We start from the raw sequence: 16,758 nt of genomic DNA, 5'->3' as shown, positions 1-16,758 counted from the left end.
AGTTGTGGAAACATTCATCAGGAAAATGCTTCCGACAAACATACACCGTCTTAGGTAGACTCGACGGCGTATTATTGGAGTAAATAAAATTAAGCCACTGCGTCTTCAGGGGCTCTCCCGTCGGCAGTAAAAACAGACTCCTTTCTGTGTTGTCACATCCATGTACAGCGCAACTTCCATGTTTGGTGGCAACTTTTGAGCTGGGCGGGCAATCCATACAGTGGGTGAGAATCCGGCGTGGGGGCGTGGGGATCATCTCCCTTGCTGACGTAGGCAAGGGAAGAGTTTATCAACGCGCCGTTTTGACGCGCCATTCTCAAATGTTGGGCATAGTTTGGTTTACACATTATGAAATTTCTAGCCACTGGGGTGACTTAAGAAGGTCAGAGGAACTCATTTTAACGTTAAAAAACCTCAGAAAGTGAAAATTTCATGCCATGGGACCTTTAATGTTCACAATAGAATGGAGAAAAATGTCATCTCTGTGACTTTGATCATGGCATGGTTGTTGGTGTTAGATGGGCTGGTTTAAGTATTTCAGAAATTGTTGATCTCCTGAGATTTGCATGTAAGGATTTCTACTGAGAATGGTGTCTGGGGGGGGAACCATCCAGTGAGCACTAATTCTGTGAATTGTTGATGAGATAGGTCAGAAGAGAATGTCCAGATTTGTTCAAGCTGACAAAGTCTACAGTAATTTAAATAGTCAATCTTTACAACTGTGGTGAGCAGAAAAGCATCTCAAAACACACACATCCCCGTCCATCAGGTTTGCAAGTCAAACTGTAAAATGCTGAGCAAATTGTATCCACACATGCTCTGTCTCTCTTTAAACTTTTGCACTGTCATCATGATTGTTGTCATGAGCTGCATCTCCAATGAAAAACTATGACCTTACATTCAAAAGTGCTTACTAATTTACGTAGATGTTCCAGAAGACTGTTATGCAAAATATTTTGGTTGGTGGTGAAGGCTACATGAGACATATTTAAACCTTTGCCATAACAGGAAAAGCAATTAATGTTAGTATAATGCAAGTTTATTTATGCCCAGGTCAGACGGCAGGTTGCAACTAGTTTTCAACTACTTGTGTCTACCTGCGATAACAAAATCGCAGGTAGACGCAAGACTGGTCTTGCGTCGACGCACGACAACGCAGATAATGGCAGAGCGTTGCAGAGGGTCTTTAGTAGAGGCAGGTTGACGCAAGTGGATCACGATCTGTCCGCACTTCAGCTGCGATTCGCTTCCAATCGGTGCAAATAGCAGGTTGACGCATTTAGAGGCAGGCGGTCATGCAACGCTTGAGCGACCAATCGCGGGTTGAAGCAGTTTGGAGTGTGTGGAGAAGAAAAAAGGAAGGCAAAAACGCACGTTCATACTAACTCTGGGACTTCCACAATACTCATAGTTTATTAACTTACTACAGCAAAATTCTCATCTCATCTCATCTCATTATCTGTAGCCGCTTTATCCTGTCCTACAGGGTCGCAGGCAAGCTGGAGCCTATCCCAGCTGACTACGGACGAAAGGCGGGGTACACCCTGGACAAGTCGCCAGGTCATCACAGGGCTGACACATAGACACAGACAACTATTCACACTCACACCTACGGTCAATTTAGGAGGTGTTTACATTAGACCGTATCAGCGGATCATCAGATTAACGTTTTTAAAACGATTCGCGTGCACACAGCAACGCCAATACACGGATACGCTAATCACATGACTAATTGGACGGCACGTCACATGATCCCAGTGCATATCGGGCATGCGCAAGTCACTCACCACTTGCAAGTGGAAGGATGGCAAGCGAACACCTTCTCCAGCAGATAAACACACCTGGCTGTGATGTTCATGTTCTCACTGAGTTTAAGCGCCTGAAGGAGGTAAATAAGTTGAAATGTGTAAATAAACCTCAGTGCAGCTCAGCGCTTCCTCCTGCGCTCCAAATCACTCCACCCTGAACAGCGAGTGCCCTCTGGAGGGTGCGCACTCCGGCCCTGCGCAGCTCACAGAGCGCGCGAGTGAAGCGCACGAGCAGTGATTCGGGACTGAGCCGCTGTGTGTGTGATCCCAACGCCAGCGAATCAGGAAGGTGGATGTCACAGTGATGTTGTCCAATGACGACATCAGCTAGAGCTCAGCACAGCGTTACCGCGTTTCTCAATGTTTACACAGCACCGGATCAGATACGAACTGGGTTGAATACGTGAGCCCTGGTGCATTCAAGTTGTTCCGCCTGTGGAGTCGTTTCCCGGCGTTTTAATGTGAACGGACAGTGCATCCGCGACGAAAACGAGACGGGTATGGTCTAATGTAAATACCACCTTAGAGTCACCAGTTAACCTAACCTGCATGTCTTTGGACTGTGGGGGAAACCGGAGCACCCGGAGGAAACCCGCGCGGACACGGGGAGAACATGCAAACTCCGCACAGAAAGGCCCTCGCCGGCCACGGGGCTCGAACCCGGACCTTCTTGCTGTGAGGCGACAGCGCTAACCACTACACCACCGTGCCGCCTACAGCAAAATTCTCAGAGTTAATTTCCCAATTAAGCAAAAGTGTTAAAATACAGAGTTGAAATGATGCTGTAAAAAGTTGATTTAACTTTAGGAAGTGTTAAATTAACACTGCAGAGATTGGGACAAAATAAACACCAGCATAGTGTTAAAATTGACTCTCAGAGTTGATTTAACACTATAAAATTCGCTGTGTCAACTTCAACCTTACCATGCCCAGTTGAACGGCTCTATCTTATCATGCATGAACAAAATAGAGCTCACACATTCCCTAAACGTTACTCTTGAGTTGAGGAGCGAAAAGAAAAGGAGCTCACTAACAGACACCCGTTTCCAGCAAGGTGCACAGCTCAACTAACAGAAAACACAAGTGCGAGCGGATGACGCCACCTCTCTAGTTAACAACGCATGTCTTAAACGCACACTTTACAATTTCGACTGTTACAACGTTTGACCACAACGAAGGATTTGGCGCAAAATGCCTGTGTCCACTCGCCACCCGACCGATCGCAGGTCGCAGCATGCATCTTTCTGCCGTCTGACCTGGGCATCAGTCAGTTGCGGATATGGTTTCAGATGTTGCGATACTGCCCCCACTTTATGTTGGTATTGGGCCATGTGGACATGTAGGGTTAATTTCTGAGGAAGAGGACAAATGTCGCTCCAAAGAAACACAGGATGCGTGCCGAAGCAGTGTTGCATACATTTATGCATAGTGTAGTTGTATAATTCAGGCGTGAGATACCTGTTAACACTTATGTAGCTGTTACGTACTGTATTTTGAGTATGTTTTGGAGAACCACATGCAGTCAAGACAACCATTAACCTCTACAAGGCCAAAATAGTGTGTGTGTGTGGGGGGGGTTCCTCCCCAAAAAGTCTGATTATCTTGAGGCAACATTGAAAGTGAATGGACTGGAAATTGGGACAAGTCCCATGAGACAGACCCATTAAAAGCCTGAATTTTTTTTTTTACTGCTTGTCATCTGTATGTTTTTTTTTTTTTTTTTTTAATCTTATCTGGTGAAAAACACATGAAATTTAATTTGATGAGTTGCATGTCCCATAACGTGATTTTTAATGTTATTTGACACCAAATTCTAATGTGGCTTGACTCAGCTGTACCAAAAGAAATCCAGTTTGAGCTCCTTGTCTGATCTTAACAAGCTGCTTGTCTGATCACGGCACTACTTGCAAAGTTGGCTTCTAAAGCAGTAATCACATTCATGCCATGCGTGATCCGTGGTTTGAGGGTTTCTCAGACTGTAACAAGGAGCGATGGCTCAGGGGTGCACCCATGTGCAATGAACCGGTGCTACAGGTGCTCTAGCCCCTGCCCCTTTCCTGTTTGCTGTCCAAAGTGCCCTTTTCATAGGGACTTTTTTTTTTAATATTTGTAAAAGATAAGTTAGCTCCAACATCAATATTCTCTACAATTTGACTAATATATGAAATTATAGATTTATAAAATAACGTTTTTCTATGTAAATGCGGGCATCAATCCGTGACGTCATGCATTCAGTGAGCCTCCGTGCAGAAAGCGTATGCAGGCGGTTGACAGTGGGAGACAGTGCGAGGATGGTAAGGTCACACTGAAAGTCTCCTTTCATTTCTTATCTGAGCATGCAATATTGTGCAGCTTAGAACACAACAGTAAATGCGTAGGGTTGTTTATCATTGAATGAAGCCGCCTAGGCTATATTTAAACCGTTTGCTCCATCCATTTCATTAACGTGGCAGATTCGGAAACTTTAGTTTGAACGACGGCGTTAATAACATATTCTAGCAGCTTCGAAAACTTAAGGCTGAATGACGACGTCCACAACATATTCTATCAAGACACACAGAATGTTCAGTTGCAATCGAAATTTAGTTTTGAATAAAGTTAACTTGTGTGAAAAATTTGTTCCAAGTGCCCTTTTTTGAATGTTGAGCCCCTGCCCCTCCAAAGGTCTTTGCACGGCCCTGCAGGGGTGGGATTGGTTGTGACCTCAATCCCAGTCTTGTAGAACCGTGTGCTGTTGTGGAGGGATTTCTATTTACACACTAAATAGAGTTAACTTAATTAGAAGAAACATCATTATACCGTACCTGACAGCCCTCTGCTTCTTCATTACAGGTGAGGTGTTTGATTATTTGGTGGCTCATGGCAGGATGAAAGAGAAGGAAGCCAGGGCAAAATTTCGGCAGGTAAACTACAGCCAAGCAACCATTATTTCACTTAACCCCTTCAATCCTGTGAATCCATTCTACTCGCTCATTTTCTGCCCTGATTTACAGACAGCAGCGTGTAGAACTACAATGGCAACTAGTGATATCATTGTTGCTATTTGTCTTTAGCCTAACTGTTTTAATAACATGGTAGGGGTGGGTTTGTTTGTTTGTTTGTTTTGCTGTTTCATGACAGCTGTGTATATCCTGAATCAGAGGAAACATGAGTCACCACCAATGATTTTCGGATTTTGGTCTGATTTGCTTCAATAAGGACGGTGAATCAGAGGGCTGGGGTTTGTGTGTGTGTGTGTGTGTGTGTGTGTGTGTTTGCTGCCTCCCTCATTCTTATGCTGTACATCTGCAGCACTGGTGCAGACCAGTAGCTGATCTGACCTTTTCAAAGCACTTCACCCTGCTTCAGGTTTTGCATACTAATAAACAGTTGCCTTACCTCCATCCAGCCTGTGACACTACACTGGCACTGCCATTTAGTGTAAAAGAATGAAGCTGCAAGCAGGGGTACAGAAAGACATTTTGAGTTTGGGGTACTTAAATCAAGTGCTGAAGTAACATACACATGATGTATTGTATCTATCAGTGTATCACTATATACAGTGGTGCTTGAAAGTTTGTGAACCCTTTAGAATTTTCTATATTTCTGCATAAGTAGGACCTAAAGCATCATCAGATTTTCACACAAGTGCTAAAAGTAGATAAAGAGAACCCAGTTAAACAAATGAGACAAAAATATTATACTTGGTCATATATTTATTGAGGAAAATGATCCAATATTACATATCTGTCAGTGGCAAAAGTATGTGAACCTTTGCTTTCAGTATCTGGTGTGACCCCCTTGTGCAGCAATAACTGCAACTAAACGTTTGCGGTAACTGTTGATCAGTCCTGCACACCGGCTTGGAGGAATTTTAGCCCGTTCCTCCGTACAGAACAGCTTCAACTCTGGGATGTTGGTGGGTTTCCTCACATGAACTGCTCGCTTTAGGTCCTTCCACAACATTTCCATTGGATTAAGGTCAGGACTTTGACTTGGCCATTCCAAAACATTAACTTTATTCTTCTTTAACCATTCTTTGGTCGAACGACTTGTGTGCTTAGGGTCATTGTCTTGCTGCATGACCCACCTTCTCTTGAGATTCAGGTGGGGTTTACATTAGACCGTATCAGCGGATCATCAGATTAACGTTTTTAAAACGATTAGTGTGCACACAGCAACACCAATACACGATTCGCGTGCACACAGCAACGCCAATACACGGATACGCTCGGCTCCGCAGGCATCCTGCGCTCCAAATCACTCCGCCCTGAACAGCGAGTGCCCTCTGGAGGGTGCGCACTCCGGCCCTGCGCAACTCACAGAGCGCGCGAGTATAGCGCACGAGCAGTGATTCGGGACTGAGCCGCTGTGTGTGTGATCCCAGTGCATATCACTTACCACTTGCAAGTGGAAGGATGGCAAGCCTAAAGACAATCATAACTACACAATGGGCAGTATTTGCATCAGTATTTGCAGTATTTTCATACTTTTATACTCTTTAATGAAAGGTGATACAAGGCGGAAGTCCGCCCCGTTTTTCAGCAGTCGCGTCACATGACCAACGCCAGCGAATCAGGAAGGTGGATGTCACAGTGACGTTGTCCAATGACGACGCCAGCTAGAGCTCAGCACAGCGTATCCGCGTATTCTCAATGTTTACACAGCACCGGACCAGACACGATCTGGATTGAATACGTGGACGCTGGCAGATTCCCGTTTCCAGGCGTTTTAATGTAAACGGACAGTGCATCCGCGAAGAAAACGAGACAGATACGGTCTAATGTAAACTTGGCCTCAGTTCATGGACAGATGTCCTGACATTTTCCTTTAGAATTCGCTGGTATAATTCAGAATTCATTGTTCCATCAATGATGGCAAGCCGTCCTGGCCCAGATGCAGCAAAACAGGCCCAAACCATGATACTACCACCACCATGTTTCACAGATGGGATAAGGTTCTTATGCTGGAATGCAGTGTTTTCCTTTCTCCAAACATAATGCTTCTCATTTAAACCAAAAATTTATATTTTGGTCTCATCCTTCCACAAAACATTTTTCCAATAGCCTTCTGGCTTGTCCATGTGATCTTTAGCAAACTGCAGATGAGCAGCAATGTTCTTTTTGGAGAGCAGTGGCTTTCTCCTTGCAACCCTGCCATGCACACCATTGTTGTTCAGTGTTCTCCTGATGGTGGACTCATGAACATTAATGTTAGCCAATGTGAGAGAGGCCTTCAGTTGCTTAGAAGTTACCCTGGGGTCCTTTGTGACCTCACTGACTATTACACGCCTTGCTCTTGGAGTGATCTTTGTTGGTCGACCGCTCCTGGGGAGGGTAACAATGGTCTTGAATTTCCTCCATTTGTACACAATCTGTCTGACTGTGGATTGGTGGAGTCCAAACTCTTTAGAGATGGTTTTGTAACCTTTTCCAGCCTGATGCGCATCAACAGCGCTTTTTCTGAGGTCCTCAGAAATCTCCTTTGCTTGTACCATGATACACTTCCACAAACGTGTGTTGTGAAGATCAGACTTTGATAGATCCCTGTTCTTTAAATAAAACAGGGTGCCCACTCACACCTGATTGTCATCCCACTGATTGAAAACACCTGACTCTAATTTCACCTTCAAATTAACTGCTAATCCTAGAGGTTCACATACTTTTGCCACTCACAGATATGTAATATTGGATCATTTTCCTCAATAAATAAATGACCAAGGATAATATTTTTGTCTCATTTGTTTAACTGGGTTCTCTTTATCTACTTTTAGGACTTGTGTGAAAATCTGATGATGTTTTAGGCTGTATTTATGCAGAAATATAGAAAACTCGAAAGGGTTCACAAACTTTCAAGCACCACTGTAGGTTGCATACACAGAGTGGGAATTTGTTACATTGATAAATAACTTACAATCAAGTATTAATTTAATTTTGTTTTTAAACAGTTGCACTTGAGGTCAAACAGTCCTGAAACGACCATGTAAACAGTTACCCTGATATACCAAAAAGTTGTCATATTGTGTTATAATAACATTTTTAAGATTCTTCAATATCATACCTTGGATATCATTTTTGACGCTACATGCATGTTACTGGTGTGTTTCAGATTGTATCTGCAGTGCAGTACTGCCATCAAAAGAGAATCGTACACAGAGATCTTAAGGTAAGTATTAGCTGTAGAAAATGTGCATTTCAATGCCCACTACCTTAAACAACTCATAATTATCCTAGACAGGTCTGATGTTCTTTGTTATAATTCTATTCCTACTAGTAATACAAGAGCTGCTAACTTTTAATTCATAACTATCACCACTTTGCTTCAAACCCAAGGCTGAAAATTTATTGCTGGACGCCGACATGAATATCAAGATTGCCGACTTTGGCTTCAGCAACGAGTTCATGGTGGGAAATAAGTTGGATACATTCTGTGGCAGTCCTCCCTACGCCGCCCCCGAGCTGTTCCAGGGCAAAAAATATGACGGGCCCGAAGTAGACGTCTGGAGTCTCGGGGTCATCCTGTATACACTCGTCAGTGGATCACTGCCTTTCGACGGCCAGAATCTTAAGGTTGCCTTTATATTACGCTACAGCTGTATCAGAGAATGTGAGATAATTACACAGCTATGTATATACAGTGTTTATGTCTAGATTTAGGTATGTAAATATAACTTTGCATGTGATGCATTTGCATATGCATGATCTTCTTTTTAATGTAGTGCTGGTGTGGAAAAACACATCATGCAATGTTGAATTTACACATCTAAATGAAAAAATAAATATATTGCTGTATAATTATATGCAACGTTTGCATAGTGTGTTTTTTCTGGACTAGCATCACATTAATAAATTATAATGCATAAAAATGCATCATATTTATTTCTCTATTTTTTCCTCTGCATATTAATGTATTATTTGTATTATATAAGGAATAACACATGACCGACTGTGCTGTTATAATGGTTTATAGTTAGATTTTAGTGTTAAGGTAGTTCCTGTTCGTCGTCGTGGTGCGGGATGACTCAGGGGGGCTGAGTGTCCGTGGCCCGTCGCACAATATCCCTCCAGCCCTCTCTGTCTTTCGCCGCACGGGCAGCAGTCGAAAGCCTGATCCCGGTCAAGGCCACCACTCCGTCCATCACACGTGTCTTTTGCCGGCCTCTTCGTCGCGTTCCAAAGACCATGCCAGTAATGAAATCGGCCACTATTCCCTCCGCCCTCATAACATGGCCAAAATACCGCAACTTCAGCTTGTCACAATACTTCATCAGATTCCAGCTGCCTCCAATCTGTTGCCTCACGTAGATGTTCGATTTCTTCTCAGTCCAGCTAATCCTTAACATTCTGCGGTAAGACCAGTTCTCGAACGCTTCGATTCTCTTCCGATCAGACTTTTTCAGCGCCCAAGACTCGGCCCCATAGGTGGCAATCGGAAACACCAGTGACCGGAGGAAGCGTAGCTTTGTGCGTTGACGGATGTTCCTATCCGTCCATACAGGGGCCAGGCTGATAACTGCCGTCTTCGCAATCGCCGCCATATCTCGGTTGTCTGGGTTGATCATCACTCCTAGGTAGTTAAAAGCCTCGATCTCTTCCACTACCTCGCCAACAACCACCAGCGTCTCCAGTACAAAACTGTCATCGTCGTCAGTGCTCGCATCCTTGCCAACCACCATCAATTTCATCTTCTGCACGTTCAAGAACAGACCAGCTTTTTCACTGGCTTCCTTTACACATCCCAGTAGTTGTTCCAGTTCACGCATAGAGTTCGCCACCAGAGTCACATCATCCGCATAGCGTAAGTTGGTGATGCGCCTGCCTCCCACAAAGATCTTGCCGGTGAAATCCTGCAATGCTTCGTGCATGATTCTGTTAGGGTTTTGCTGGGATTCGAACCTGGTTCGCTGGTGTGATAATCCAGCAAACCCCCTCTAGGCCACCAGGGGGATGACTCAAATGCAGAGGCGTGAGGCGGAAGTAGAAAAAGTATCAAAAGGTTTATTTACAATATTTGCACTATTTACAATCCAAGGCAAAAACAAAAGTATAATCCAAACGCTCAGAAGATAACCAGGAAAAAAAACAAAAGTTCAAAGAAACAAAGAGCCAAAAAACCAGAAAAGAAGAGGCAAAAATATAAACGCTCAGAGGATCCAAAATGGTAAACACAAAGTCCAAAAAGTCCAAAAGAAAGCAAAGTACAAAAACCACAAAGACACGGGTGAGGAAATCGGAACAGAGGTAACTGGAGCTAAACATAACAGCACAAAGACTCCGTGACAAGAGGACTGAACTCAGGGGTATAAATACACAAACTAATTAAAGACAGGGCGGGGCAGGAAACAGGCAATAAGACAAAAACAAAACACAGAACACAGTGGTGACCTCTCGAGGCCCAAAACAAACATGGCCAGAAAAGGAAATAACAGTGGCCTCTAGAGGCCAAAACAGTCCCAGTCCTAACAGGACCCCCCCCCCCCCCCCCCCCCCAGGAGTGTCTCCTGACGTTTCCAGGACGATCAGGATGGGCCGAATGGAAGTCCCGACAAAGTTCTTTATTGAGTATGTCCCGAGCTGGGACCCAGCAGCGCTCCTCAGGGCCATAGCCCTCCCAGTCCACAAGATATTGGAGGCCCCCGCGAACCCGGCAGGAGTCCAGCAGGCAGCGCACGGTGAACACAGTCTGACCCTGGAAGATGCGGGGGGGCGGGGGGTTCCTAGGGGCAGGGGCATACGTGGACGTCAGTACGGGCCGCAACAGGGAAACATGGAATGTGGGGTTGATCCTTAGTGTACGTGGTAACTGGAGCCGGTAGGAGACAGGGTTAACTCTGCGTACAACCTTGAAGGGACCAATGTAGCGAGGAGCAAGCTTGCGGTTCTCCACCCGCAGCGGAAGGTCCTTGGTGGACAGCCAAACCCGCTGCCCAGGGCAGAAAGTGTGGGCAGGTCTCCTATGGCGGTTGGCCTGAGTCTGGTTGGTACTGGAGGTCTGGATGAGTGTCCTCCTGACCTTGCTCCAGGTCTTGCGACACTGTCTCACATAATGGTTGACCAAGGGCACCCCAGCGTCCTCCTCCTGGTCCGGGAACAGAGGTGGCTGGAACCCGAATTGGCACTAGAACGGCGACAGCTTGGTGGCCGATGACTGCAGGGTGTTGTGGGCGTACTCTGCCCATGGCAGCCAGGTGCTCCACGATGTCGGGTTATCCATAGCCAGTCCTTGCAGGGTGGTTTCCAGGTCCTGGTTGAGCCTCCCCGTCTGGCCGTTGGACTGGGGGTGGAACCCAGAGGAGAGGCTGGCAGTGGCCCCGATGCTCTTGCAGAAGCCGTGCCATACTCGGGAGAAGAACTGGGGCCCCCGGTCAGAGACGATGTCCTGAGGGAGACCAAAAACTCGGAAGACATGAGTGAACAGCAATTTAGCAGTGTCAAGGGCAGAGGGGAGTTTGCACAGTGGAATAAAGCGGCAGGCCTTGGAGAATCTGTCCACTATGACCAATATGACAGTGTTACCTTGAGACTCAGGGAGACCCGTGATGAAGTCGACCGCCACGTGGGACCAGGGACGCCGGGGAATAGGCAGAGGATGCAGGAGACCCTGGGGACGCTGTCGCGGGTTCTTGGTTCTGGTGCAGACCTCACAGGACAGGACAAATGACCTCACTTCCTTCTCCATGTTAGGCCACCAGAAGCGTCTTTTCAGGAAGTCCAGGGTCCTCCGAGCTCCCGGGTGGGCGGTGAGAGGGGAAGAGTGACCCCACTGGAGAACCTTGGCCCGGGCTTGACGAGGGATGTACAGGAGGCCCGGTGGCCCCGTCCCAGGATCAGGGTCCCGGCGTTGAGCTTGTCGAACGGTCTCCTCAATACCCCAGTGGACAGGGGCCACAGTCCGGGATATAGGGATGATAGGCCCAACTTCACTCTCCCTGTTGTTGGGCGAGAACAGCCTGGAGAGCGTGTCCGGTTTGGTGTTCTTAGAGCCCGGGCGGTATGATAGGGTGAAGCTGAAACGGCTGAAAAACAAAGCCCACCTAGCCTGTCGTGGGTTCAGCCTCTTGGCTTGCTGGAGGTACTCCAGGTTCTTATGGTCCGTCCACACCAGGAATGGATGTTGCGCTCCCTCCAGCCAGTGCCTCCACTCCTCAAGGGCTCGTTTGACCGCTAGCAGTTCCCGATCCCCCACATCATAGCGGGACTCCGCAGGGCTCAGGCGGTGGGAGAAGTAAGCGCAGGGGTGCAGCTTCCCTTCCGAGCGTTGAGAGAGCACCGCGCCGACACAACTGTCCAAGGCGTCCATGTCCACGATGAATGGTTGGGAGGTGTCCGGGAGAACCAGAATGGGTGCCGTGCAAAAGTGGTGTTTTAGGTCATTAAACGCCTCTTCTGCCTGAGGGGACCAGACAAAGGAGCCACCAGTCCTTTTGGTGAGGTCCGACATAGGTGCAGCTACGGAACTGAAGTTCCTGATGAACTTGCGGTAGAAGTTAGCGAATCCTAAGAACCGCTGAACCTCCTTAATGGACTTGGGAGTAGGCTAGTCCCGGACGGCCAGGGTCTTGGCTGGGTCCATCTGGAGTTGCCCCGTTCGTACGATAAATCCCAGGAAGGAGACCTCGGGGACATGAAACTCGCATTTCTGGGCTTTAGCAAACAGATTATTCTGCAAGAGTCTCTGGAGGACTTGGCGGACATGGTGGCGGTGTTCCTGTAAGGTCTTGGAGAATGTCGTCGAGGTAGACGAAAACGTATAGATTAATCATATCCCTCAAGACGTCGTTGATAAGGGCCTGAAAAACAGCTGGTGCATTGGTGAGTCCGAAGGGCATCACCTGGTACTCGTAGTGCCCTGACGGAGTCTTTCTGTTAGGGTTTTGCTGGGATTCGAACCTGGTTCGCTGGTGTGATAATTCAGCAAACCCCCTCTAGGCCACCAGGGGGATGACTCAAATGCAGAGGCGTGAGGCGGAAGTAGAAAAAGTATCAAAAGGTTTATTTACAATATTTACACTATTTACAATCCAAGGCAAAAACAAAAGTATAATCCAAACGCTCAGAAGATAACCAGGAAAAAAAAACAAAAGTTCAAAGAAACAAAGAGCCAGAAAAGAAGAGGCAAAAATACAAACGCTCAGAGGATCCAAAATGGTAAACACAAAGTCCAAAAAGTCCAAAAGAAAGCAAAGTACAAAAACCACAAAGACACGGGCGAGGAAATCAGAACAGAGGTAACTGGAGCTAAACATAACAGCACAAAGACTCCGTGACAAGAGGACTGAACTCAGGGGTATAAATGCACAAACTAATTAAGGACAGGGCGGGGCAGGAAACAGGCAATAAGACAAAAACAAAACACAGAACACAGTGGTGACCTCTCGAGGCCCAAAACAAACATGGCCAGAAAAGGAAATAACAGTGGCCTCTAGAGGCCAAAACAGTCCCAGTCCTAACAGATTCGCTCTGAGTACAGGTTAAAAAGGCCGGGCGATGCCACACAGCCTTGTCGAACGCCCTTTCCTATGGAGAACCAGTCTGAGAGACCATAGTTCGTCCGAACTGCAGCCAGCTGGTTTTTGTACAGTGAGCGTAGCAATTGTATCACGTGGCTAGGGAATCCCATCTCACACATTCCGGCCCATACAGCAGCAATAAACAGACATTCCCTCACCAGTCTCTCTCTCTCTCTCTCTGTTTGTCAAACACCTTGCCCCGAACACTTTCCTGCACTGACAAACTTTGCAAAGGCCCGTGACTGCTACCAAGTGCTTACAACCAAGACTCTGGTCATAAACATTAAATAAATATCACCTAACAAAAAACATCACCACATCAGTGATTAGAAGGTTTACTTTGTTAAACAATCTGGGTTTTTTTTTTAAATCCATTTATTATTAGTCTTTGATTACATGGAGGGACAGCCATACAAGTCCCTGTGTATGAGCTGTTACTATGGGCTGTTTCAGAATCAGGGTATACTTTTTGGGTCCACAGTAGTCCAAAAATCAAACCTCAGATTTTTGTGTTTCTCTGCTGCCAAAAAGGTAATTACCTTTTGAGATGGAAATTAACTGTGTAGAATTTCTGAGCTGCAGGTCATATACTGGGCATGTCACTTGTAGTGAGAAGACATCATATAGTGTTTTTTGAAAATTGACACACACTTATAGTCGACAAGTGTAAGGAATACAAAATGAAAAACTGCTGAAATATATCTCATCTCATCTCATTATCTGTAGCCGCTTTATCCTGTTCTACAGGGTTGCAGGCAAGCTGGAGCCTATCCCAGCTGACTACGGGCGAAAGGCGGGGTACACCCTGGACAAGTCGCCAGGTCATCACAGGGCTGACACATAGACACAGACAACCGCTGAAATATATGTGATTTTTAAATACAAATTTTCAAGTACCGTGCATGGTGTAGTGGTTAGCGCTGTCGCCTCACAGCAAGAAGGTCCGGGTTCGAGCCCTGTGGCCGGTGAGGGCCTTTCTGTGTGGAGTTTGCATGTTCTCCTTGTGTCCGCGTGGGTTTCCTCCGGGTGCTCCGGTTTCCCCCACAGTCCAAAGACATGCAGGTTAGGTTAACTGGTGGCTCTAAATTGACCGTAGGTGTGAGTGTGAATGGTTGTCTGTGTCTATGTGTCAGCCCTGTGATGACCTGGCGACTTGTCCAGGGTGTACCCCGCCTTTCGCCTGTAGTCAGCTGGGATAGGCTCCAGCTTGCCTGTGACCCTGTAGAACAGGATAAAGCAGCTAGAGATAATGAGATGAGATGAGATGAGATGAGATGAGAGAAGTACCGTGCAGCAGTGTTTGTACGGTGGTAACTGTAATGACAACTGAGGTGGGTACAGTCCTTGTGGTTTTCCTGAGAGGACACGTTTTGATGGACTCACATTTCAACCACAGAGGAGGAATTTCGCTGTGCTTGAGTGTACATGCGACAAATAAAGGCTGCTTCTTCTTAAATAGAATTAAACGAAATGAAAGACTGAGCCTGCACTCGACTCTTACAATCATATTTATAAGAACTTATAAGAGACATTAACCTGGAAAATAAGGTAGAAGAAACTCCAGCATGCATATAAACAATTATTCCACAAAATCGAGGCGCATAGCGCCGAGTTGGCTATATGACAAGATTGAGTGGAATAATTGTTTTATTCTATCCACATTCACTGGATTTTGAGAAACGGAGCATTTTTATTTTTTGCAAATTCAATAAATAAAAACTTTATAAAAAAACGTCAAACAAAAGCATTTACGCTTTGGCGGACGACTTAAAAACCTATCGATGGCTGCACAAATTGACTTTAGTGTTTTTTTGTTTTTTTTTGTAGAAAGTGCCCTCTTGCTGTCATGCCAAAGTATAGAACAGCTTTAGACATTTATTTAATTGTTCCTTGGACATCTCAGTTATGTAGTTTTCAAACTTCTTTGAGCTTTTGAAAGTCTAAAAAAATTCAACAAATTTTAATGCTTAAAGATGAAGAATATCAACAAACTGATGAAATGACAGTAGCAATTTGTGAAAAATGCAATAATAATAATTCTTGAAAAATAAAAAAGACATGTTCTTACCATCAAATACTTTCATTACATATTTTGTTGCCTTTTTTTGAGGTTTTGGTTTTGAGTAGAGGTTTTTATTTCATCCTCAGTTGGTTCAGCAAAATGCGCCGCCATTTTGTTTTTCTCTACTCATGGTATATGAGCTGATATCCTAGTAGTAGAGTCGCCAATCAGAGTGTGCGATTGCTCATATCCAGTGAATGTGGATATATATATGAGTGATTCCACGCTTATGGGTACTGAAATGGGGACATGAACTTATTCACCTAAAATCATTTCTTTTTTTACCATCAGGTCACAAAACATGTAATCTTTAATGAATGATATGTTAAAAGATAACTTTAATTTTCTGAGATGTAATAAAAACATTTATATGCCAAAGTCAAGCCTATGAGTTCCAAAATGATGTCTGTTACATTACTTCTGTTACGATTGTCCATCTCGTGTCTGTTACAAATTAATTACAATCTAGCTCTATACCATGTTAATCTTATTGAAAGAATGTGTATGTTTATTCTACTACACATGTTTATTAATTATATTTGCTAAAACATCACCTTCCTATGTTTCAAAAAGTAATTCTACATTGTTAAAATTGAGAATATATATGTCCACAACACTTCTGTTACGTTCTGACTTTGGCATATAAATATGTTTTTATTACATCTCAGAAAATTAAAGTTATCTTTTAACATATCATTCATTAAAGATTACATGTTTTGTGACCTGATGGTAAAAAAAAGAAATGGTTTTAGGTGAATTTTTAAAAATAAGTTCATGTCCCCATTTCAGTACCCATAAGCGTGGAATCACTCATATATATACTGGGTGTGATTTGCTGGGGGGGATGGTGGGGATCATCCCCCCCCTCTGGTTGTTATCTCTGCTGAAAAAAAATCCTCGGGGACAACCCCGTCAATAAAACAAACAAACCAAAAAAAAAAGTTGACATGACAGGCATGTTGTGACACAGTTTTCTATGGTCTACATTGCACTCACTTTCAAAATGACCCGAAGTGGCAGCTTTGATGTTCACGAACGTCCCCAGCAAATAGATGCATTGTAGATAATAACAATATCCAGAGTGTGAACGTGGATTTAGTGCCATGAATCACATCCTTACTGATGAGCGCAACAGAATGAATGTGTATCCACACTGAACAGCCTTCTTTTCCTCGCTGTCAATGGGCCAGACGTGCGTTCCTTCCCTGCTGAGAAATTCGCAGAAATGTGGATTAAAGAAGGGCGAAACGCGGTGGATAGCGCACCGATGGGAAAGCAGAAAAGGCCACATGAACTGCGCCATCAGAGCAAACTGTTCATTTAGTATTCATGTATTTTAGTGATTTTCGAGTCACTGTCCATTTAATCCGGAGGGAGAGAAACATCACAGCAACGCGACA

At 45.0% G+C, this 16,758-nt stretch overlaps 1 protein-coding gene across 1 annotated transcript in view; it reads left to right on the top strand.

Moving 5' to 3' along the window:
• LOC132882558 (serine/threonine-protein kinase MARK1-like) overlaps nt 1–16,758 on the top strand; it is a 141,474-nt gene that overhangs the window by 94,540 nt on the left and 30,176 nt on the right. The window contains exons 5-7 of the mRNA XM_060915651.1: nt 4,641–4,711; nt 7,896–7,952; nt 8,120–8,356. Of these exons, the coding sequence (XP_060771634.1) occupies nt 4,641–4,711; nt 7,896–7,952; nt 8,120–8,356 (365 nt within the window). The remainder of the gene's footprint in view (nt 1–4,640; nt 4,712–7,895; nt 7,953–8,119; nt 8,357–16,758) is intronic.

The sequence above is a fragment of the Neoarius graeffei genome, chromosome 3 (genome assembly GCF_027579695.1).
Source record: "Neoarius graeffei isolate fNeoGra1 chromosome 3, fNeoGra1.pri, whole genome shotgun sequence".
NCBI lineage: Eukaryota > Metazoa > Chordata > Actinopteri > Siluriformes > Ariidae > Neoarius > Neoarius graeffei.
This window is presented reverse-complemented; position numbering and strand designations above follow the sequence as displayed.